This window comes from Suillus subaureus (assembly GCF_016647635.1).
Source record: "Suillus subaureus strain MN1 chromosome Unknown BJ212scaffold_13, whole genome shotgun sequence".
NCBI lineage: Eukaryota > Fungi > Basidiomycota > Agaricomycetes > Boletales > Suillaceae > Suillus > Suillus subaureus.
In genome coordinates, this window is record NW_024538569.1 from 762,286 (window position 1) to 778,471 (window position 16,186).

General features: G+C 47.1%; 7 protein-coding genes across 7 annotated transcripts; 4 read left to right on the forward strand and 3 right to left on the reverse strand.

The window, feature by feature from the left end:
* Window positions 1–105: 105 nt before the first annotated feature.
* BJ212DRAFT_1299198 (major facilitator superfamily domain-containing protein) lies at window positions 106–1,973 on the forward strand (the record flags this gene model as incomplete). Its single annotated transcript, XM_041332828.1, has 12 exons — window positions 106–248; window positions 283–401; window positions 450–530; window positions 626–869; window positions 980–987; window positions 1,047–1,079; window positions 1,137–1,261; window positions 1,315–1,403; window positions 1,457–1,546; window positions 1,588–1,654; window positions 1,707–1,857; window positions 1,924–1,973. The coding sequence occupies 12 exons, from the start codon at window positions 106–108 to the stop codon at window positions 1,971–1,973; spliced, it is 1,200 nt and encodes a 399-aa protein (XP_041193931.1).
* Window positions 1,974–3,216: 1,243 nt separating this feature from the next.
* On the reverse strand, window positions 3,217–3,474 carry BJ212DRAFT_1199911 (uncharacterized protein; the record flags this gene model as incomplete). The annotated part of the gene is made up of 1 exon (XM_041329056.1): window positions 3,217–3,474. A coding segment is annotated over one exon (258 nt), but the record flags the coding sequence as incomplete, so codon positions are not given.
* A 1,403-nt stretch (window positions 3,475–4,877) lies between these two features.
* BJ212DRAFT_1350096 (uncharacterized protein) lies at window positions 4,878–5,549 on the forward strand. The gene is made up of 2 exons (XM_041335490.1): window positions 4,878–5,355; window positions 5,491–5,549. Exon 1 carries the CDS (start codon window positions 4,914–4,916, stop codon window positions 5,112–5,114), a length of 201 nt encoding a protein of 66 aa, XP_041193933.1. The 5' UTR covers window positions 4,878–4,913; the 3' UTR covers window positions 5,115–5,355; window positions 5,491–5,549.
* On the forward strand, window positions 5,139–8,352 carry BJ212DRAFT_1299199 (CHAT domain-containing protein; the record flags this gene model as incomplete). The annotated part of the gene is made up of 5 exons (XM_041332829.1): window positions 5,139–5,504; window positions 5,570–7,457; window positions 7,908–7,972; window positions 8,029–8,127; window positions 8,173–8,352. The coding sequence occupies 5 exons, from the start codon at window positions 5,139–5,141 to the stop codon at window positions 8,350–8,352; spliced, it is 2,598 nt and encodes an 865-aa protein (XP_041193934.1).
* A 2,431-nt stretch (window positions 8,353–10,783) lies between these two features.
* On the reverse strand, window positions 10,784–12,675 carry BJ212DRAFT_1429729 (WD40-repeat-containing domain protein). Its single transcript, XM_041337676.1, has 5 exons — window positions 11,785–12,675; window positions 11,699–11,722; window positions 11,584–11,643; window positions 11,324–11,527; window positions 10,784–11,269 (listed from the first exon to the last, which is right to left on the reverse strand). The coding sequence occupies exons 1-5, from the start codon at window positions 12,589–12,591 to the stop codon at window positions 11,048–11,050; spliced, it is 1,317 nt and encodes a 438-aa protein (XP_041193935.1). The 5' UTR covers window positions 12,592–12,675; the 3' UTR covers window positions 10,784–11,047.
* A 322-nt stretch (window positions 12,676–12,997) lies between these two features.
* On the forward strand, window positions 12,998–13,668 carry BJ212DRAFT_140572 (uncharacterized protein). The gene is made up of 4 exons (XM_041337405.1): window positions 12,998–13,135; window positions 13,198–13,438; window positions 13,495–13,613; window position 13,668. The coding sequence occupies exons 1-3, from the start codon at window positions 13,133–13,135 to the stop codon at window positions 13,506–13,508; spliced, it is 258 nt and encodes an 85-aa protein (XP_041193936.1). The 5' UTR covers window positions 12,998–13,132; the 3' UTR covers window positions 13,509–13,613; window position 13,668.
* Window positions 13,475–14,401, reverse strand: BJ212DRAFT_1576693 (uncharacterized protein). The gene is made up of 5 exons (XM_041342170.1): window positions 14,188–14,401; window positions 14,041–14,130; window positions 13,911–13,981; window positions 13,788–13,857; window positions 13,475–13,735 (listed from the first exon to the last, which is right to left on the reverse strand). Exons 1-5 carry the CDS (start codon window positions 14,293–14,295, stop codon window positions 13,670–13,672), a joined length of 405 nt encoding a protein of 134 aa, XP_041193937.1. The 5' UTR covers window positions 14,296–14,401; the 3' UTR covers window positions 13,475–13,669.
* Window positions 14,402–16,186: the final 1,785 nt, after the last annotated feature.

The window sequence follows — 16,186 nt, forward strand, 5'->3', positions numbered from 1 at the left end:
GGAATCGTCAGTTCTTTTGTGAGAGATATTTAATCATGAGGATCAATTTTACTTTCCTGTCAGGCTGCGCTCTACACTTTTGTGACTCCGTTAGCAAGTTCTATCATGGCACCTGGATTGCCAGAACTGGCCAGAAAATATGGCATAACCAATCCAACAGTCACAGCATTGACTCTCAGCATCTTCCTTCTCTCATTTGCCATCAGTCCTTTAGTTGCCACACCCTTATCTGAAGTATATGGTCATGTGTGGGTTCGTCATCCTCTTCTTTAAGACTGGTAGAATTGTCAGCCTAAATCAGTTCAAGGTACTCCACTTAGCAAACCTCTTCTTCCTCGGGTCTAATCTCGGCTGTGCCTTTTCACCCAATACTACATCTTTCCTTGTCTTTCGGTTCCTGGGTATGTCATGCAATTGCCAGCTTAAGAATTTTCTTACTCTCTGCCCAGCTGGTTTGGCCACAAGTGCTCCTGTAGCATGTGGAGGAGGTGTCATTAGTGACCTCTTCTCCAAATGCGATCGTGCTGCAGGTATGGCACTATACAATGTCGGACCCTTGATAGGTGCATCTCATGCTCTGCCACCTTGACATGAGTTCAGACTAAGTTCTGGCAAGGTCCTGCAGTTGGCCCTGTCATGGGAGGTTTCATAGCAGAGTCAATCAGCATACAATATGATTTCTATGTCATCACCGCGATCTGTGGCATCACCGCAGTGCTTGGCATCCCTTTCATGAGAGAATCTTATGCACCAGTCATTAGACTTCATCATGAAAAAATGGCTACAGATCTTGAAAAGGCACCCGCAGGATATCCCACCCTCACCACACATCACATGGGCAAATGGGCTTACTTATGGATCAACCTCAAGTGACCAATTGTGCTTTTGACTCAGAGTTTTATATATTTTATCCTGAGTTTATACATGGCTCTGTAAATCCAATTTAATATCATGCTGCTAACTAATGTTGTGTATTTAGGACTTATGGTCAGTACTTAGCACCATATGTGGAGTTATGCTGGATATGAACTGAAATCAACCACCAGGTATATACTACCTGATGTTTGCTACATTCCCCAGTGAGGTCATATTCACCTAGTACCATAGGAACGATCCTTAAAACAACTTGCATCCAGACCTCTTCTCGGAAGTATACCACTTCAATATCGGAATCTCAGGTCTGACATCCATTAGACTTGGCTTTGGATTCATATTCGTCACCATCTTCAGCATTAAACTTTCCAGCAAGATATACATATATGTACGTCTGCCTTCTAATTTGGCCACCTTGGCTGAAACACATCTCTTATATAGCTTGCTACACAAAACGGAGGAAAGGGTAAGCCAGAGATGCACATTGCCACCCTGATATTCGGCTCATTTTTCGTCCCAGTAGGACTGTTGTGAGATGGATGCTTTTATCTATGCGATTCCTGATTTGATACATCCACATTAGTTGGTACAGCTGGTCTGCCCAAGCCAAGGCCCATTTTATAATGCCCATCATCGGTACCACTATCTTTGGATTTGGAATAATGACAGTATTGTGGGTGGTGCCCCGCCTCATATCAACTAACCTCTCTCAAGCCTCCCTGTTCAACTATACCTTGTAGATACATTCACTTATGCTGCAAGCGCAAGCACAGCTGCTTCTGTCAGTTGCCCCTACCCTTGATATCGTCAATGTTCTCTGAATGCATCATCAGATGTTCCGTTCACTGCTTGGATTCGCATTCCCTCTCTTTGGACAACAGATGTTTGCTGCACTCGGTTATGGGGGAGGCAACTCCCTTCTCACAGGTCTTGCCATCATCATTGGCATACCCTTCCCCATCTGGATATATTATGCTGGCAAATGTATGTGTGCAAGGAGTTCTTTGACTCGTTGATTGTATGATTGTCTTTCTTTGATATGAATAATAGTATGGGAAGATTGGACACAAGAAAACTACTCAGTCCAAGGAGTGGTCTAAGTTTGAGCACTTGATCATTGGAATATGGCTGAACTGTATTTCTTGAACGAGATTCCTATTCCTGTGGGAATAAGTGATACTTATAGGCAACATTCATGTTGACAATGTCGCTGTTCTTTCTAACACTGAGTTCATGGGGACTGTCAATAACCTCAGAGGCTGCTGCCTTGCAGTCAGGCTACTATTAATAGAGTCTTGGAGAGGACTCTGATTTTGACACTTTTGTCCCATCATGACCATTTGCTTCTGGCATGCTCTAAACCCCCCACAGCTGCGCCCAATTCTTCATTTTTCATCCTGCACCTCAAAAACCGCCATGGCAAGCCACGCCAAAGCTTTCAGCTGTGTGTCGAGTGCAGTATATTTGGGCAAATACTAGACTGCAGCAGTGTCTGAATCTTATGGTCAGTTTCTTGTTACCTTGCAAAGCTGACTTGACATTCCTGTCAAGAGGGCAATGATATTAATTAATTACTGTCTGCATAATGAAACCAAATTCCATAGATAACAATCACAAGAACACAAGCGACAAGACAATAAAGTAGTCATGAGCATGATCTTCTAAAGCACTATCTCAGGGATGTTACATTCTGAATCCTGTGAATAAATACAAGAGCAATGTGAGAGAGAATTATCAATGTGCAATAACAAAACATCATGACATCCAACATATAAAATCAAGAATTTCAGACCTGTGACCCTGCAGCTTCAATTAGATGTTCCTGGGTGCACAGGTTAGGTATTTGATCGCAATGATCATGGAAAATCAGCACACCTTTGCGATTTTCTGCCCTTCAGATAAAATGACAAGGCAAGATCGTAGACCCTTCAAACACCATTGCCATTTGAGCCAAGTGAGGAGATACTTATTCCAGAATAACTTGAATATATGCTCAAGTGCAATGTTCCATGGTGTCTGAGCTCATGAGAGATGACAGCCCAATTTTGGCATGCATACTTGAGAGCATCGGAAGTTGATTGACTTCGCTCCTGTGATTCAGTTGTGAAAATCGTGAATGCAGTCATAGCATGGATGACCTCAACATCTGGAGGATCTTGTAGGAATGCAGAGGTAGAATGATCCTGGGGCCTTAATGCCAGGAACACCGGGAACATCAAGAAATCTGGTAGGCTCTTAAACTCCTGGATCACTTGAAAAGCTGGCAGGAAAGGCAATTGTGGGATGATTGCACATTTACTGATTGTTTCTAATGTGTTTGTCAGAGATGGTTTTGGGCTTGCATTCGTCAAGGGCATCAACAACAAACACCAGAGGCAGACACTCGCACAGCCTGTATTGCAAGTGCCAGAGAGGTTGGTGAAATAACACCTCTATCTGGTCACAGAGAGACTTGCAGGAGTCCAGAACTGCAGGATTCTTGTGGATAGCCCTGTTCACATCCTTCCGCACACTTGGAAAATTGGTCACAAGCTGGTAGGTGAGCATTGCAAAGAAATGACCACTCATGCTGCATTTCATATGCTTGCACGAGAAAAGAATGTCCCTGCAAGCCATGTTTTAATTTTTGTCTTCTCTGTCACTTTCAGAGCTCTCATCCTTTCAGCAACAGTGAACACCACAGCAGACTTTCAACACCCACCGTTCCATGCAGCCAAATGAGTCAACTCTTCTTTTGGTTATCTAATGATTTATAGATGTATTTGAGAAGGTCCTCACAGGTCCCTTTCAAACATTTCAGATGGGGCTGATGTTCAGGAGAGTCATATGCAGCACCAGGACAGCAACCTGGGACAACCTCTCCCAAGGTCCTTCAGATGATCAGGGAACTGTTAATAAGGTCAGAGAGAAAGAGAGGATATAAAGAAGATACTGACACTGATCCCAATCGCTCATTGACAGAGGTTGATGATAAAATGTGATAGACAGTGTGAAGTGGAATGCGACAACTCAGGGAAGTACTGGTGGATTCAAGCAGTTAATAGTCATATTGACAACGACTGTCCAGACGGACAACATACAATGATATGAAGTGATAAATCCAAGTCTATGCTCTTGGTTTTTGTGAATCCAGGGTAGTAAGTTGTGAAACTTGAGCTGTGAAATGATGTTGGGACGTCAGCACGTGTGTTCTACAGGCAGCAAAACAGTCAGACGATGAAGATAGATTTGAAGGATACTTGCGATAGAATGGATAGATGGTTGCAGTGCTATTCAAAGATGGTGGCGGTGAAATGCAGTACATAAGACGAGCGGGCGCTTGCCAGTAAGGACGTGAGACGCTGGATCAACAGAGTCCAGACTCTTAAGAGACCCGGGTTGCTGTCAAATCAACTCTTGACGCTCAATACATATTCAAACCACTCAAATGGGTTGTTTCTAATTTTGAACTAGAAATCACTCAGTTGAGTAGTTTGTGGTGTACTACTAGAGGGCTTGTGGAAACTGTTTTAAATTTATATTATGTAAGTAATAAATTGCACACAGATTCACAGGTGTTTGGTGATGGACACGCGCGTCAGTCAAGACTTTCTGAATAGACTTCCCAAGCCTCCGACACAAGTTTGACTTCCATATTTGCAGGCACAGAGCTCATTGGCTTCGGTTTGTCTGGATACTGCAGTGGATTGGTAGTTCTCGAATGCAATGGACACGTGGAACCTGCTATACTTAATTGACTAGTGCTCAGAATTTTATTTCCTCCCATGTACACCGTGACGCCATAGATGTGCTGCAGCCTGCAGGCATGAACGTTTTCCACCTTGAACATCAACTTGAACCACTCTCACAGGTTTCTACTATTTCATTACTCGGATTTCTACTACTGTGCGTGCGCATTGCGATTCAAACTTATCTACCTGAATTTTGTGCTGAGGATAACCTGATAGTAGTACTTGCCGTCTTCGCCCACTTGCGCTCTTCGGCTTCATCATCTCTGTGTTCCTGACAGTCCTTGTGTAACTTGATAGTGATATCATAGCATGACGGACCATGTGGAAAGGTGTCGAGCAGCCTTGAAGAGATGTCCCCCCGGCCATTCTCTTCAGTCACGGTCTCTCAACAATCTCGCCATTAGCCTTGGAGACAGATTCACACAGCGGGGCGTCCCGTCTGACCTTGATGAGTGCATCGAGCTCCATCGGGATGCACTACTCCTTTGTCCCCCCGATCATTCCAATTGATCATCGTCTCTCAACAATCTCGCCATGAGCCTTCGAGACAGATTCACACAGCGGGGCGTCCCGTCTGACCTTGACGAGTGCATTGAGCTCCATCGGGATGCACTACTCCTTCGTCCCCCCGGTCATTCCAATCGATCATCGTCTCTCAACAATCTCGCCATGAGCCTTGGAGACAGATTCACACAGCGGGGCGTCCCGTCTGACCTTGACGAGTGCATCGAGCTCCATCGGGATGCACTACTCCTTCGTCCCCCCGGTCATTCCAATCGATCATCGTCTCTCAATAATCTCGCTGTTAGCCTTGGAGACAGATTCACACAGCGGGGCGTCCCGTCTGATCTTGATGAGTGCATCGAGCTCCATCGGGATGCACTACTCCTTCGTCCCCCGGTCATTCCGATCGATCATCGTCTCTCAACGGTCTCGCCAACAGCCTTTGAGACAGATTCACGCAGCGGGACGTCCCATCTGACCTTGATGAGTGCATCAAGCTCCATCGGGATGCACTACTCCTTCGTCCCCAGGGTCATCCTCTTCGATCACGCTCTCTCCACAATCTCGCCCTCAGCCTTCAAGACAGATCCACACAGCGGGGCGTCCCATCTGACCTTGATGAGTGTATCGAACTCCATCGGAATGCACTGCTCCTTTTCCCCTCCGGTCATTCTCTTCGATCATCGTCTCTCAGCAGTCTTGCCAACAGCCTTCGAGACAGATTCATGCAGCGGGGTGTCCCGTCTGACCTTGATGAAACATTTAGCCTGTTCTTGCAACTCCCCTACATATCTCATGCGGTCTCTCGTATGGACCTTACTGCTGCTAAGTCATGGGCTACTGCTGCTGAAGAGACAAACCATGGTTCTGCATTGATTGCATATCAAACTGCATTAAAATTCCTAGATCAGCACGTCACTCTTTTGTCGTCTTCATCACGCCATTTCGATGTTGTGAAGATGGCCACGACATCGCTTGCTGTGGACGCTTTCTCATGCAGCATTCGTCGTGGCGCGCTGAAAACTGCTGCGGAACTGATGGAGCAAGGCCGTGCAGTATTCTGGACTCAGTTGGCACGCTTAAGCTCCCCGTTCGATGGACTTTCCTTGCCTGGTGACACAGACGGGGTCTTGGCAGAAGAGTTCAAGCAGCTGAGCTTTCGCCTTCGCCCTGCATTTGATCAGTCTACTGAAGACCGGTCCTCACAAATTCGACAACTGACCATGCGATGGAACGACGTCGTCTCTCGCATCCGAATGCTCCCCGACTTATCTCGGTTTCTCCTGCCTCCCCTGTTCTCAGACCTACAGAAGGCCGCTGAAGAAGGTCCTGTCATCATCGTCAATGCTAGTCAGTACAGCTGCAACGCTTTGATCGTCCTGAGTGACCAAAATCCTGTCCACATTCCAATTGATATCACGCGGACCGAAGTCTCCGAGTTGTGCTCCGAGTTTCAGTCCGTCGCAGAGCAATTTGGTTGTTCCGATCATCAGAACAAGCTTGTGGGCATTCTCCGCAAGCTTTGGCATGATGTTGTTGACCCCGTGGTCCAAGCCCTTAGGGTTTCGAATGTTCACCCTGGCTCGCGTATCTGGTGGTGTCCCACCGCTGAATTCACTTTGCTGCCTCTACACGCAGCAGGACCCTACGAGAGGGAGAGAGACAACTTGTCACAGATCTACATCTCCTCTTATACCCCCACTTTGGCGACGCTTGTTCGTGCGAGACAGCGCGTCTCTCAATATGCATCTACCCAATATTTTGTTGCAATCGGTCAAGGAAACCCGGACAGAGGGAAGGAATTGCGATGCGTCGCTCCTGAATTAGCCGCCATAGCTCAGCATCTCGTACCCATCGTGTCATCCTTCACATCACTCCGAGACAGCCTCGCAACGGTGCAGGGTGCACTCGATGCGCTAAACCATAATCAGTGGCTCCATCTCGCCTGTCATGGAATGCCCCATCGGACACAACCGTTCGAGTCTTCCTTCACGATGCAGGACGGGCCATTGATAATTAAGGACATCATCCAATCGAACTGGCAGAACCCGGAGTTTGCATTCTTATCGGCTTGTCACACTACTGTAGGCGACAAGAAAAGTCCCAATGAATTGATCCATCTCGCTGTGGCGATGCAATTCTCTGGATTTCGCAGTGTCATTGGTTCTATGTGGTCCGTCGACGACGAGGTTGCACGGCAGGTTGTTGTGTCTGCTTTTTATGACAAGCTGGTCGATGATTCAGGGAGATTAGACTGCACGCGGGCTGCAGTGGCATTACACAAGGCTGTGAAGAAATTGCGGCGCAATAATGTTCCACTAGAACAGCAGATTGTATTTGTTCACATAGGTGTCTAGTTTGAGACTCGAATGGCTGTTTTATTGCTTTGTTCGTAATCCTGATCTTTTTCATTCCCCCGTTGTCCCACTAGCTACAGCTCAGTTATTCAAATCATGTCTGCACAATAATTCTGTTGTTACATTCTCATCAATTGTTATATCCTGATCATGCCTTATGGTACAAGCTCACTACCTGCGCTCTTTTCTCTCATGCGTTGCCCTCTGACGCTCAAGGTATATGACACGTTTTTAACTCAGACCTCAGAGGTTTTTCACACGAGTTTAAAACCAGTTTTTGACGGGTTTTTTTACACAGTCTAGAAAACAGTTTTTCGGGCGATTCTAACATATTTGAGCTACAGAAAAGTAAATGCCCACTCCACAAGTCCCCCCGAAGGCAATAACAAAGTAGACCCTGTTCTCTGAGGTGTCGTGTTTGATCTTTCTACAAGTCCAACAGGTGCGGTGAATCAAGATGAGCATCCTGGCTACCGGCTAAGATCTGGCTGTCACTGCCCTGGTAAAGTGGGTCATGTTCGACTCCTGGATCTCTTCCTCGTCCAACCAACCATCGTCATCAGATGCCAGATCCAGATATGAGTCTCCAAGTTGGTGTGCCGCTGTCGGTGTCCGCGTTTCCTTTTCGACTAACTATCATCTCAACATCTAAACATGAACTCGTCAGTTCTCAGAACTTAAGAACCACTCGCCTGTGTGATTTCTAGTTCAGATTCGAGCTCGAAATCACTCAGTTGAGTGGTTCGCGGTTTTTGCTGAGCCATCGCAGGAGGAAGCACGGTCTGGACCGAGCACGGGATTCAGAAAAGGCTGAAGGCACGAACTTCCAGAAGACTGAGGTCAAGGAGAACAGACAGACCGCCCCCACTGAGACACGATCGGTCTGAGAATGTGCATAGACAAAGGTCCGAAAGAAACACGAATCCAACCAAAACACACTAGTAGAGATAGGGGAGGTGGGTGGATGGACAAAAATCGTCGAACGACGCGCACATGGAGATGAGCGCAGAGGACAAAAGAGAATGAGGTGCCGATTCTCAGACCAGGACCTTTAAGAACGATCGAGGCACCCTGGATGTGTGCTCGACTATGATTGAAGCAGACATTCTGGAGGATCTTCATGTGTAAACTTTCGAAGGTCGCATTTCACGCGCATGTGTCAACGTTCACAGGCTCATGATCCACTCTGAAATGGTCATGTGGAGTACTACTACTAGTATGATACAGTGCTGGAAGTCAACCAGGGCTTGTGGAAACCATTTAAATTTATATCATGTAAGTAATAGACTGCACAGACTTTGGTTCATATTGATCAAGGCAGGTTAAATTTGTCTCGTGCACTCCCTACCTCATCGCATGTTTCAGGCCATCGCATTATTCAACATGAGGAAGCAATACTGCCCATGGAAGAGCTAGCTGCCGCTTGTCCGAATGCCAATGCTGTCACGGTCACATGTCGCGTCGTGGAAGTGAGTATCATACATCATGCGCTTAGGTTTAAGTAGGCATCAATGCTGAGTGCTGATTACACATCAGGCATATCTACGCGTTCACTCTGGGATCCACGCCTTGGATAGCGCGCACTACAACGAAGCTGCTGGTCGCTTCACTGCCGCTGTCAAATCCTGTACATTTGCATAGTCCCGGCCTATTCATGCTATGCCATATACGAGGACTTCGCGGTGGTATGTTGATATAATAGAACCGAAATGTTTTACATTACAAACTGCGTACTTTTTCTAGGTCTTCGGATGGGACCTCAAGTGCTTGTAGCCAACTGCTCACCAGAAGCGGTGCCAGGCTTTCCTTTTGGCAAATATGCTTGAAGAAGCCCTCGAATCATACCGGGTCCTGAGGACACCATTCATTAAAGTACGAAGGCCATTTGCCTCAATTGGTCCACTGGCAAATTTCTAGTAACGTTACTACGTGCTATGATCTCCACTCCCACTTTTTATTCAGCGTTCGAGCGAGAATGTGGTGCCCTCTATTTTGCCAGTGGAGATGCTGCCCTCGCTGCAAGTGATTACAACAAGGCTACTGACTTATACTGTGGTGGTTGCCAACCTTGATTCTGCAAGCTGCACACTCTTCGCAAACCACAGTAAGGTGATGTTGGAGAAAGTGTTATGGGAGGATGCGCTTTTCCATGCGCAAATGGTGCGATGACGTCTACATACGATTTCGTACGCAATACTCATCTTGGCAATACATAGGTCATCGAACTCAACCCCAAGTCCCATGTTGGATACCAGTTGAAGTACGCAGCGCTTCATGGTGCACAATGCTATTATAAAGCCACCAAGGCCTTCGATATCGTATACAGCTCCGCCATGCGCCCTACCATCATTGTCTGAAGATGAGATTCAGACGATGGTCTCTTCGCTGCGAAATACTGTAACTGTAGAGTTGGCTTCGAAACTTGATTTGACAATACGAGCTCCCCTCGCTTCATGGACTGTAGACTGCATCTGCCTTGTATCCCATTCCGTGTCACGGGAGTCAGACAGAGGCTTAGTCCAGCCCAAGAGACTAATTTCACGTATGGAGTCAAGGCAGACGGACTTTATGACTTGCTGATCAATACGGAAGAGACGATAATCCAGTTCTCGCGAGCCAGGCCCATTTGACAGGGAGTCTTACTTGTCCACTCCTGGAATTGATATCTGCTCGAATTACCTGTCTTTGGAGACGACACGGAGAGCGAGGATGGTTAATGGTCCACGACCGGGCCACCGATAAACGAGTCACCCCACGGCCCCCCGGTAGGAGAGGAGCTGATCGATCTGGAATCTCACTCACTAGCGTTACGGTTGATCGTTCGCCTTGGATAGCCTTTCAGTGCTTTGTTGCTAGCTCAGCGGCACGGCGGAGAATACAAGAGAATAGTTTCGGACTATGATATCATTGCACGAGGCAAAGATATAGCTTCTGTTGACAACATGATGGACATCAGGACCCTAGAAATATTGTACCTTTTCAAGAAGAGGGTCAAAATTATTAACATTTGTCTGTAGACATTTGTCTTTCGCATATGTTGTACTGTATTGACGTCGTGATGAAGTCTACTTGCCTCGTTGTGTCTCCCTTAACTTCTGTGATAGATCATGTGATGCAAGGCAGATGCAGTCTGCAGTTCACGAAACAAGGAGCGCATATATTGTCAAGTCGGGATTAAAGTTTTGAAGCCAATCCACAGGAATGATATTTTGCAGCGTAATAATATTATGCTTACCATGGTCTGGAGTTGACAGGATTTCTCGCTATCATGACTCGTCATCATGATGTGTGTTCTGTGAATATTAGTGATACAATGGGACCACGCAGCAACCCCAACGTGAATTTACAAGTTTCCTGTCAAATTATTTCTAGCCCCAAGTACCTCAGAATAAAGAGCGTATACAATCCACTTATCGTTTGATTTAAATGGAGCCCCAGCCAGACGCGCATGTGAGTGATAACAGCAAGAAATCCGATGTATGTGCGTGGAGATAAAATAGTGATTAGACACGAACAAGGAAGAGTGGAGCGCATGAGACTGAAATATAGGGTAATAAACGAAACATGCTTGGTAATGTGATATTACAATGTAGCAGGCTGAGCAACAGAGGGAATGGGAAGAGGACGACGTGGGATGCACCCGAGTGCGAGGCAAAAATTACCCCAACAACCATGATCTTCTTGAGCAAGCGGTTGAGTCGTCACCTGCGCCAGAAGAGGCTGCACTGCAGGCTGTGTTGTCGCTGAGGTCGACTGACCAGCCTGAGCATTAGTCTTCACAGGGGGACGCACTATCCAACGCCTCTGAAGGTTATGTATAAATCCAGCAGAAAGAGGTACACCTAATACACTACTTACCTTTGTTTTCTGTGCGGCAGAGACGGTCACAGGCTGTGGTCCCGAGCGGCGTCCAAAGAAACTGCGTTTGGGGCGATGATGCAGTGCAATGGACTCGCTTGCTGTCGGACGACGTCGAAAGGGGATGGGAATGTTTAAGAAGCGGCGAGCGAAGGATACGTGGGGTTGCTGGAAACGACGAGATGGTGCCGAAGGGTGATAAGACTTCGAATGCTTTCATTAATACATGTACCGTCTGCTTGACAAAACACGAGGCTTACCTGAAAAAAGCCACCGTAATCATCACTGCCTGATTGTGTAAAAGGATTTGTGGCGTCAACCTGTAATAGTTCTATGAGCCAGAAAACAAGGACAGTCGAATGCAAAAGTACTGACTTCAAGACAAGACGAGGGCGGTGACTAGAGACAAATTTCCTGCTGTGTAGGTTGTCACCTAGAAGTATGGTTGTGAAAGCACATACTGGAACCTCTGGAGCTATCTCTTTTACCACCCACAAAGTGATTGTGTTGTCCGTTCCTCCATATGCTACGTACTTGCCATCCGGGGAGAATGCCACACACAATGGGATCCCGTCCTCCTGATTAAATGGCTGACCGAGTGGTTGATGGGACTTTGTATCCCATAGCCGTGCAATACCTCTTATGCCCACGCATGCCAGTACATTGTGTTTGGGTGAAAGCGCAACGGAAATTAGCGGATGAATGTGTCCGAAGCTATGAAGTTCTGTGCCTGAGTCACTGTCGAAAACGCATACGGAATGACCCAAGGCGGCATACAGCTTGGTGCTGTCCAACGACCACACTACAGACCACACATAGTGCCCAAGGTCTTCGATGGGCTCAACGACGAGCTCGCCTGTCTCCGAGTCCCAAATGCAAATCGTCTGGTTCTTCCCGCCTGATGCGATTTTGTCGCCTGAAGGTGAATATGCAAGTGCAAGTACACCACCCTGCCCCGTCTCGATTGGGCCTGCCTTTATTTCTCCACTTTCAACTACTTTTCGAATCAGGATTGTTCCATCCTCGGATCCGCTTGCAATATGGTCTCCGCTGGGAGACCACGACAGTGACCGCACCAACTCCTTATGACCTGTCCAAACGCCCTTGATCATCTTTCCGTCAGTGTCCCACCGCTGAACGCTTCCGTCTTCCCTCCCGCAGGCAATTGTCTTCCCGTCCGGTGAAAGCGCCAGTGCATGTATCGCTCCGCCCTCGCCTGACCATGGTTCCCCAACAAGAAGTCCTGTGTTGTAGTTCCACTTGCGCATCTTGCCGTCCAACGAACCGCTCACAACGTGGATGTTGTCGCGCAAGAAAACGAAATCCAAAATTTGATTATCGTGGCCCTTGAATCGGTGCTTTGGAGTCAGTTTTTTTGGTTGTGCTGGGGGTTGAGTTTCGTCAATGGTCGGCATCGCAGGGGGTTCAGACACAGAAGACACATTTTCCTTGATAGTCGGCATCGCAGGTGGAGACATAGTTGGTTACCGTAAGCCGTCTGTATGTTTTTTCTGGCTCTGATGCTGTTCATAATCGAAAATGACGGGAACGGTTGAACAGCACTCACCGGTTGTTCTTCTGGTTCCTTGATGGTGGCCAGCCAACAAAGAAGGTGAGTCTTGCATGCACCTCAGGCATGGATTCCACGAGGCAGCGCTAGTATTTGAATTGCAACATGTTCTATTTTGCCACGATGTCCACTGCATTCATGTGATCATTCACTTAATTACAATCATGCTATTACAGCGAATACGGCCTGACACATAGATTGCTGTTTCTTGCCTCGACTTTGGTTGTCTAACGATCCCAATGGTATGTTGATCTTTTTCTGACCTCCGTATGCAATGCTGGGTTATATTCTAGAACTCGCATAGCCGACTCTTAGTCTTAGTCTGCACTGCTTTGCCGTTCAAATTTTCCAGTTGCATTTCAAACTCCAAGTAAATGCTCTGACCTGCCAGGATGTTCACTCTCACGATTGGATGGAGCTGTTCCATCAAATCGCAGACGCCGTCCTGAAGTCAATAGCCAGCGAGGCTCACGATAGAGTTATGGTTGTATTCACCTGCTCGGTGACGTATACTAGGAAGCAAATTTCTATTCGAGAGTGTCATGGTCTGTCATTCTCTGAGCATGCACAAATTAGTACCTAGAACTTAGGTCTCTCTCAGTCTTCCCACAGTAACAGTCATGATCACAGTGTGCCGCGGCAGATAACAATGCATACTTGTACAAAAGACATGAAAAACAGCTGGGCTGCAGCCCAATCTGCGTGACAGTTGAATATCATGTTCGTCAACAGGCACATATGCGCGAGATGGCTAAACGAAATCCTCAAGTACAGGCTCATCCTTCCAAGATACCCCACAGCTGCGCATCGATGAGATCCCCTTCCTGGTTCTTGAGGATGACCTGCAACGATCGTCAGGAACAGTGCAGTGCCACGGTCAATGGGTCACATCACCGATTTATCAGCTTCGAGTTGCAAAGTACGGAAGGCTGTAGGGCTCTGTGCAGTATGGGGGACTTGGAATCTGCGCCTCATCGTCAGTAGACAGGTCTGGTTTGATTCACGACCTGCTCGCACCCGACGTGACCACCTTGGAAGACAATTTTCCACCAGTGCTCATTGAGGCTCATGACGGCCTTCGTGTCCGACTGCAAATTTGCGCAAAAAGGTGAGATTCGCATTGGAACCGCTTCTTGCAGACACTTACGTTCCATGCCAAGTAATCGCCACTGCCATCGTTCTTGACCGTCCCCAGATACCCTTGCGTCTTTTGGTCCCATTTATACTTCCCGCCCCACTATTGATATTGCTCGTCAGCGCCAGGTCGGAACATCGTCTCTAGCTGTCTACTGACCCTCTGAGTCACGGTACCACCATATTTCTCGCCAACGAGCCCGCCATCCTTCGGCGTCAACACGAGCTCAGGCCACTTCACGTTTCGAATGATGCCGTGGACAGACATGACGATTGAGATTTGTTGTTGGGGAGAGAAGGATAATACGAGAAGTGAAGTTGGTCTTCAAACTTGCGATCGTGTCATCATTTATATGCTCATTCCTCAGGGTACGGGCTCGGCGACGGCATTCTGCTGTCCCGGGCACCACTGCACGCGCTCCTGAATCGTGTAAGTAACTCAATGATGCTGCGCCAAACCATAATGTAATTGCAACTCGCTGCCTCGTGATCAGCCATCGTGACCGCTGCTCCGGAATTTTCGTTGCAAAAGGGGCTATGCATCATTCTTCGTTTCCGATGAATTTACCTCATCCTGGCACTTTCACTTTCACTGACAAAGGAGTCGAGCACTATTCCTAGATTAAGAACACAGTTCAATTGATTTCTCGGCAACGACTACATGCCACACCCTGGTACTTTTGTGCTCACTTACCAGGAATGTTCTTCGACAGCGTTACGACGAGTGTTTTCCTGTATAGGTCACTTATTCAGCCTAGCGACTTCAATCGGATGGTGAATCACAAATGGCTTTACGAACATTCCTCGATTTTGCTCGCGATAAATGTTTGTCGATTGTGGTGCAGGGTTTTTGCATGATTTCCGACTCTATAGCGCTTCCATTGCAAAAGGAGTTTACAAATCATTCGTCCAAATCTCGCTTGCAGGGAATGTAACAGCTACAAGGTCCGCCGTCCTTCAAAGTTTGGATGTCAGTGAGATAAGCTCCATTGATGGCACTAGCACAGACAGCAATAACGAGGTTGAGGCATCTGCATCTGAGTTACCCAATCGCATGGCGTGTGGGAGGCAGTGGCCAGTCTCACCCAGATTGTACAATCTTTCCTACTAGTGATTGGAATTGGTTGTTAGGAAGATAAGTCGGGAAAGACAAGAGTGAGTTGGGTCCCAAACCTGCAGTCATAACATGATTTGTGTTTCTCAGCCTAGAGGCTCAGCATTCCGCAGTCCCGAGCATCACATACGCCCCTGAATCGCGTTAAGTAATTACATGCTGACGGACCATACTGTTAATGCAACTCATGGTCTGATGATCAGACATCATGACAAAAGTTGAATGTTGATACTCCCGACACCTCCATCGCAAAAGGAGTTATGATCATTCCTTGTGTTCGCTTGCCAGGAATGTTTGTCTATAGCACAAGATTTCTAGGCAGCGATCACCCCACCCCTGGTTCCGATCTGAGAAAGTTGCCCAAATGGAGTAGTTCAAGGTGTACTCATCAAAGCTTCTGACACACCGGTACATGTAGGGCAATGCATGTCAGTTGCAATGCCACTCAAGGAAGTGGAAGGTTCATAACTCCTTGTGCAATGAAAGCGCCAGGGTGTAGTAGATTGATATGAGAACTCGTCCACTGATCTAAGTCTCAAAATGTCCTATCAAGTTCACCATTGTCACTACGACTCTCTGTAGCCTGAAAATTCGATGGGAATACAAGGAGATTACATAGACTAGAATCAGCCCTTCAGTCGATAAACATGCAAGGCAAGTGAACATGAAAATACCCGGCGTAACAGTCACCGTCGAGACTCATAAGTAAAAAACCTGGTCAGGAATGATTAATAATTCTTTCAGTAGTGCCAGAGTAAAGCACCAACTTATGGCTTTATCTGTGGGTTGCGGGTTCGAACCCACTGCATCCATAATAGCTGCCTACCATTGATAGATTCGCTCCTTGCCTTCGGCTCGAGTATATTGCCAGAGTCGACAAGCGGCAAAAGAGCTCATTGGAGCCAGATTATCAGACAAACGGGTGCGCGAGCCGCGCTGGATTCAAGGCAGCTATCGGAACATGCAAAAAGAAATTAGTCGCACAACCAAGGACACCTCTCGAACCGAAAAGCTGACACTAGTGCTGTACTTAATCATGATGTTG

Coding starts and splice junctions, on each gene's coding strand:
- BJ212DRAFT_1350096 (XM_041335490.1), top strand. CDS start 4,914: ATGACGGACCATGTGGAAAGGTGTCGAGCAGCCTTGAAGAGATGTCCC.
- BJ212DRAFT_1429729 (XM_041337676.1), bottom strand. CDS start 12,591: ATGCGCAAGTGGAACTACAACACAGGACTTCTTGTTGGGGAACCATGG. Junction 11,723..11,784: donor AGATAGCTCCAGAGGTTCCA/GTATGTGCTTTC, acceptor ATTTGTCTCTAG/TCACCGCCCTCGTCTTGTCT. Junction 11,528..11,583: donor ATTACGGTGGCTTTTTTCAG/GTAAGCCTCGTG, acceptor AAGCATTCGAAG/TCTTATCACCCTTCGGCACC.
- BJ212DRAFT_1576693 (XM_041342170.1), bottom strand. CDS start 14,295: ATGTCTGTCCACGGCATCATTCGAAACGTGAAGTGGCCTGAGCTCGTG. Junction 14,131..14,187: donor GTGGTACCGTGACTCAGAGG/GTCAGTAGACAG, acceptor CAATATCAATAG/TGGGGCGGGAAGTATAAATG. Junction 13,736..13,787: donor AACTCGAAGCTGATAAATCG/GTGATGTGACCC, acceptor CGATCGTTGCAG/GTCATCCTCAAGAACCAGGA.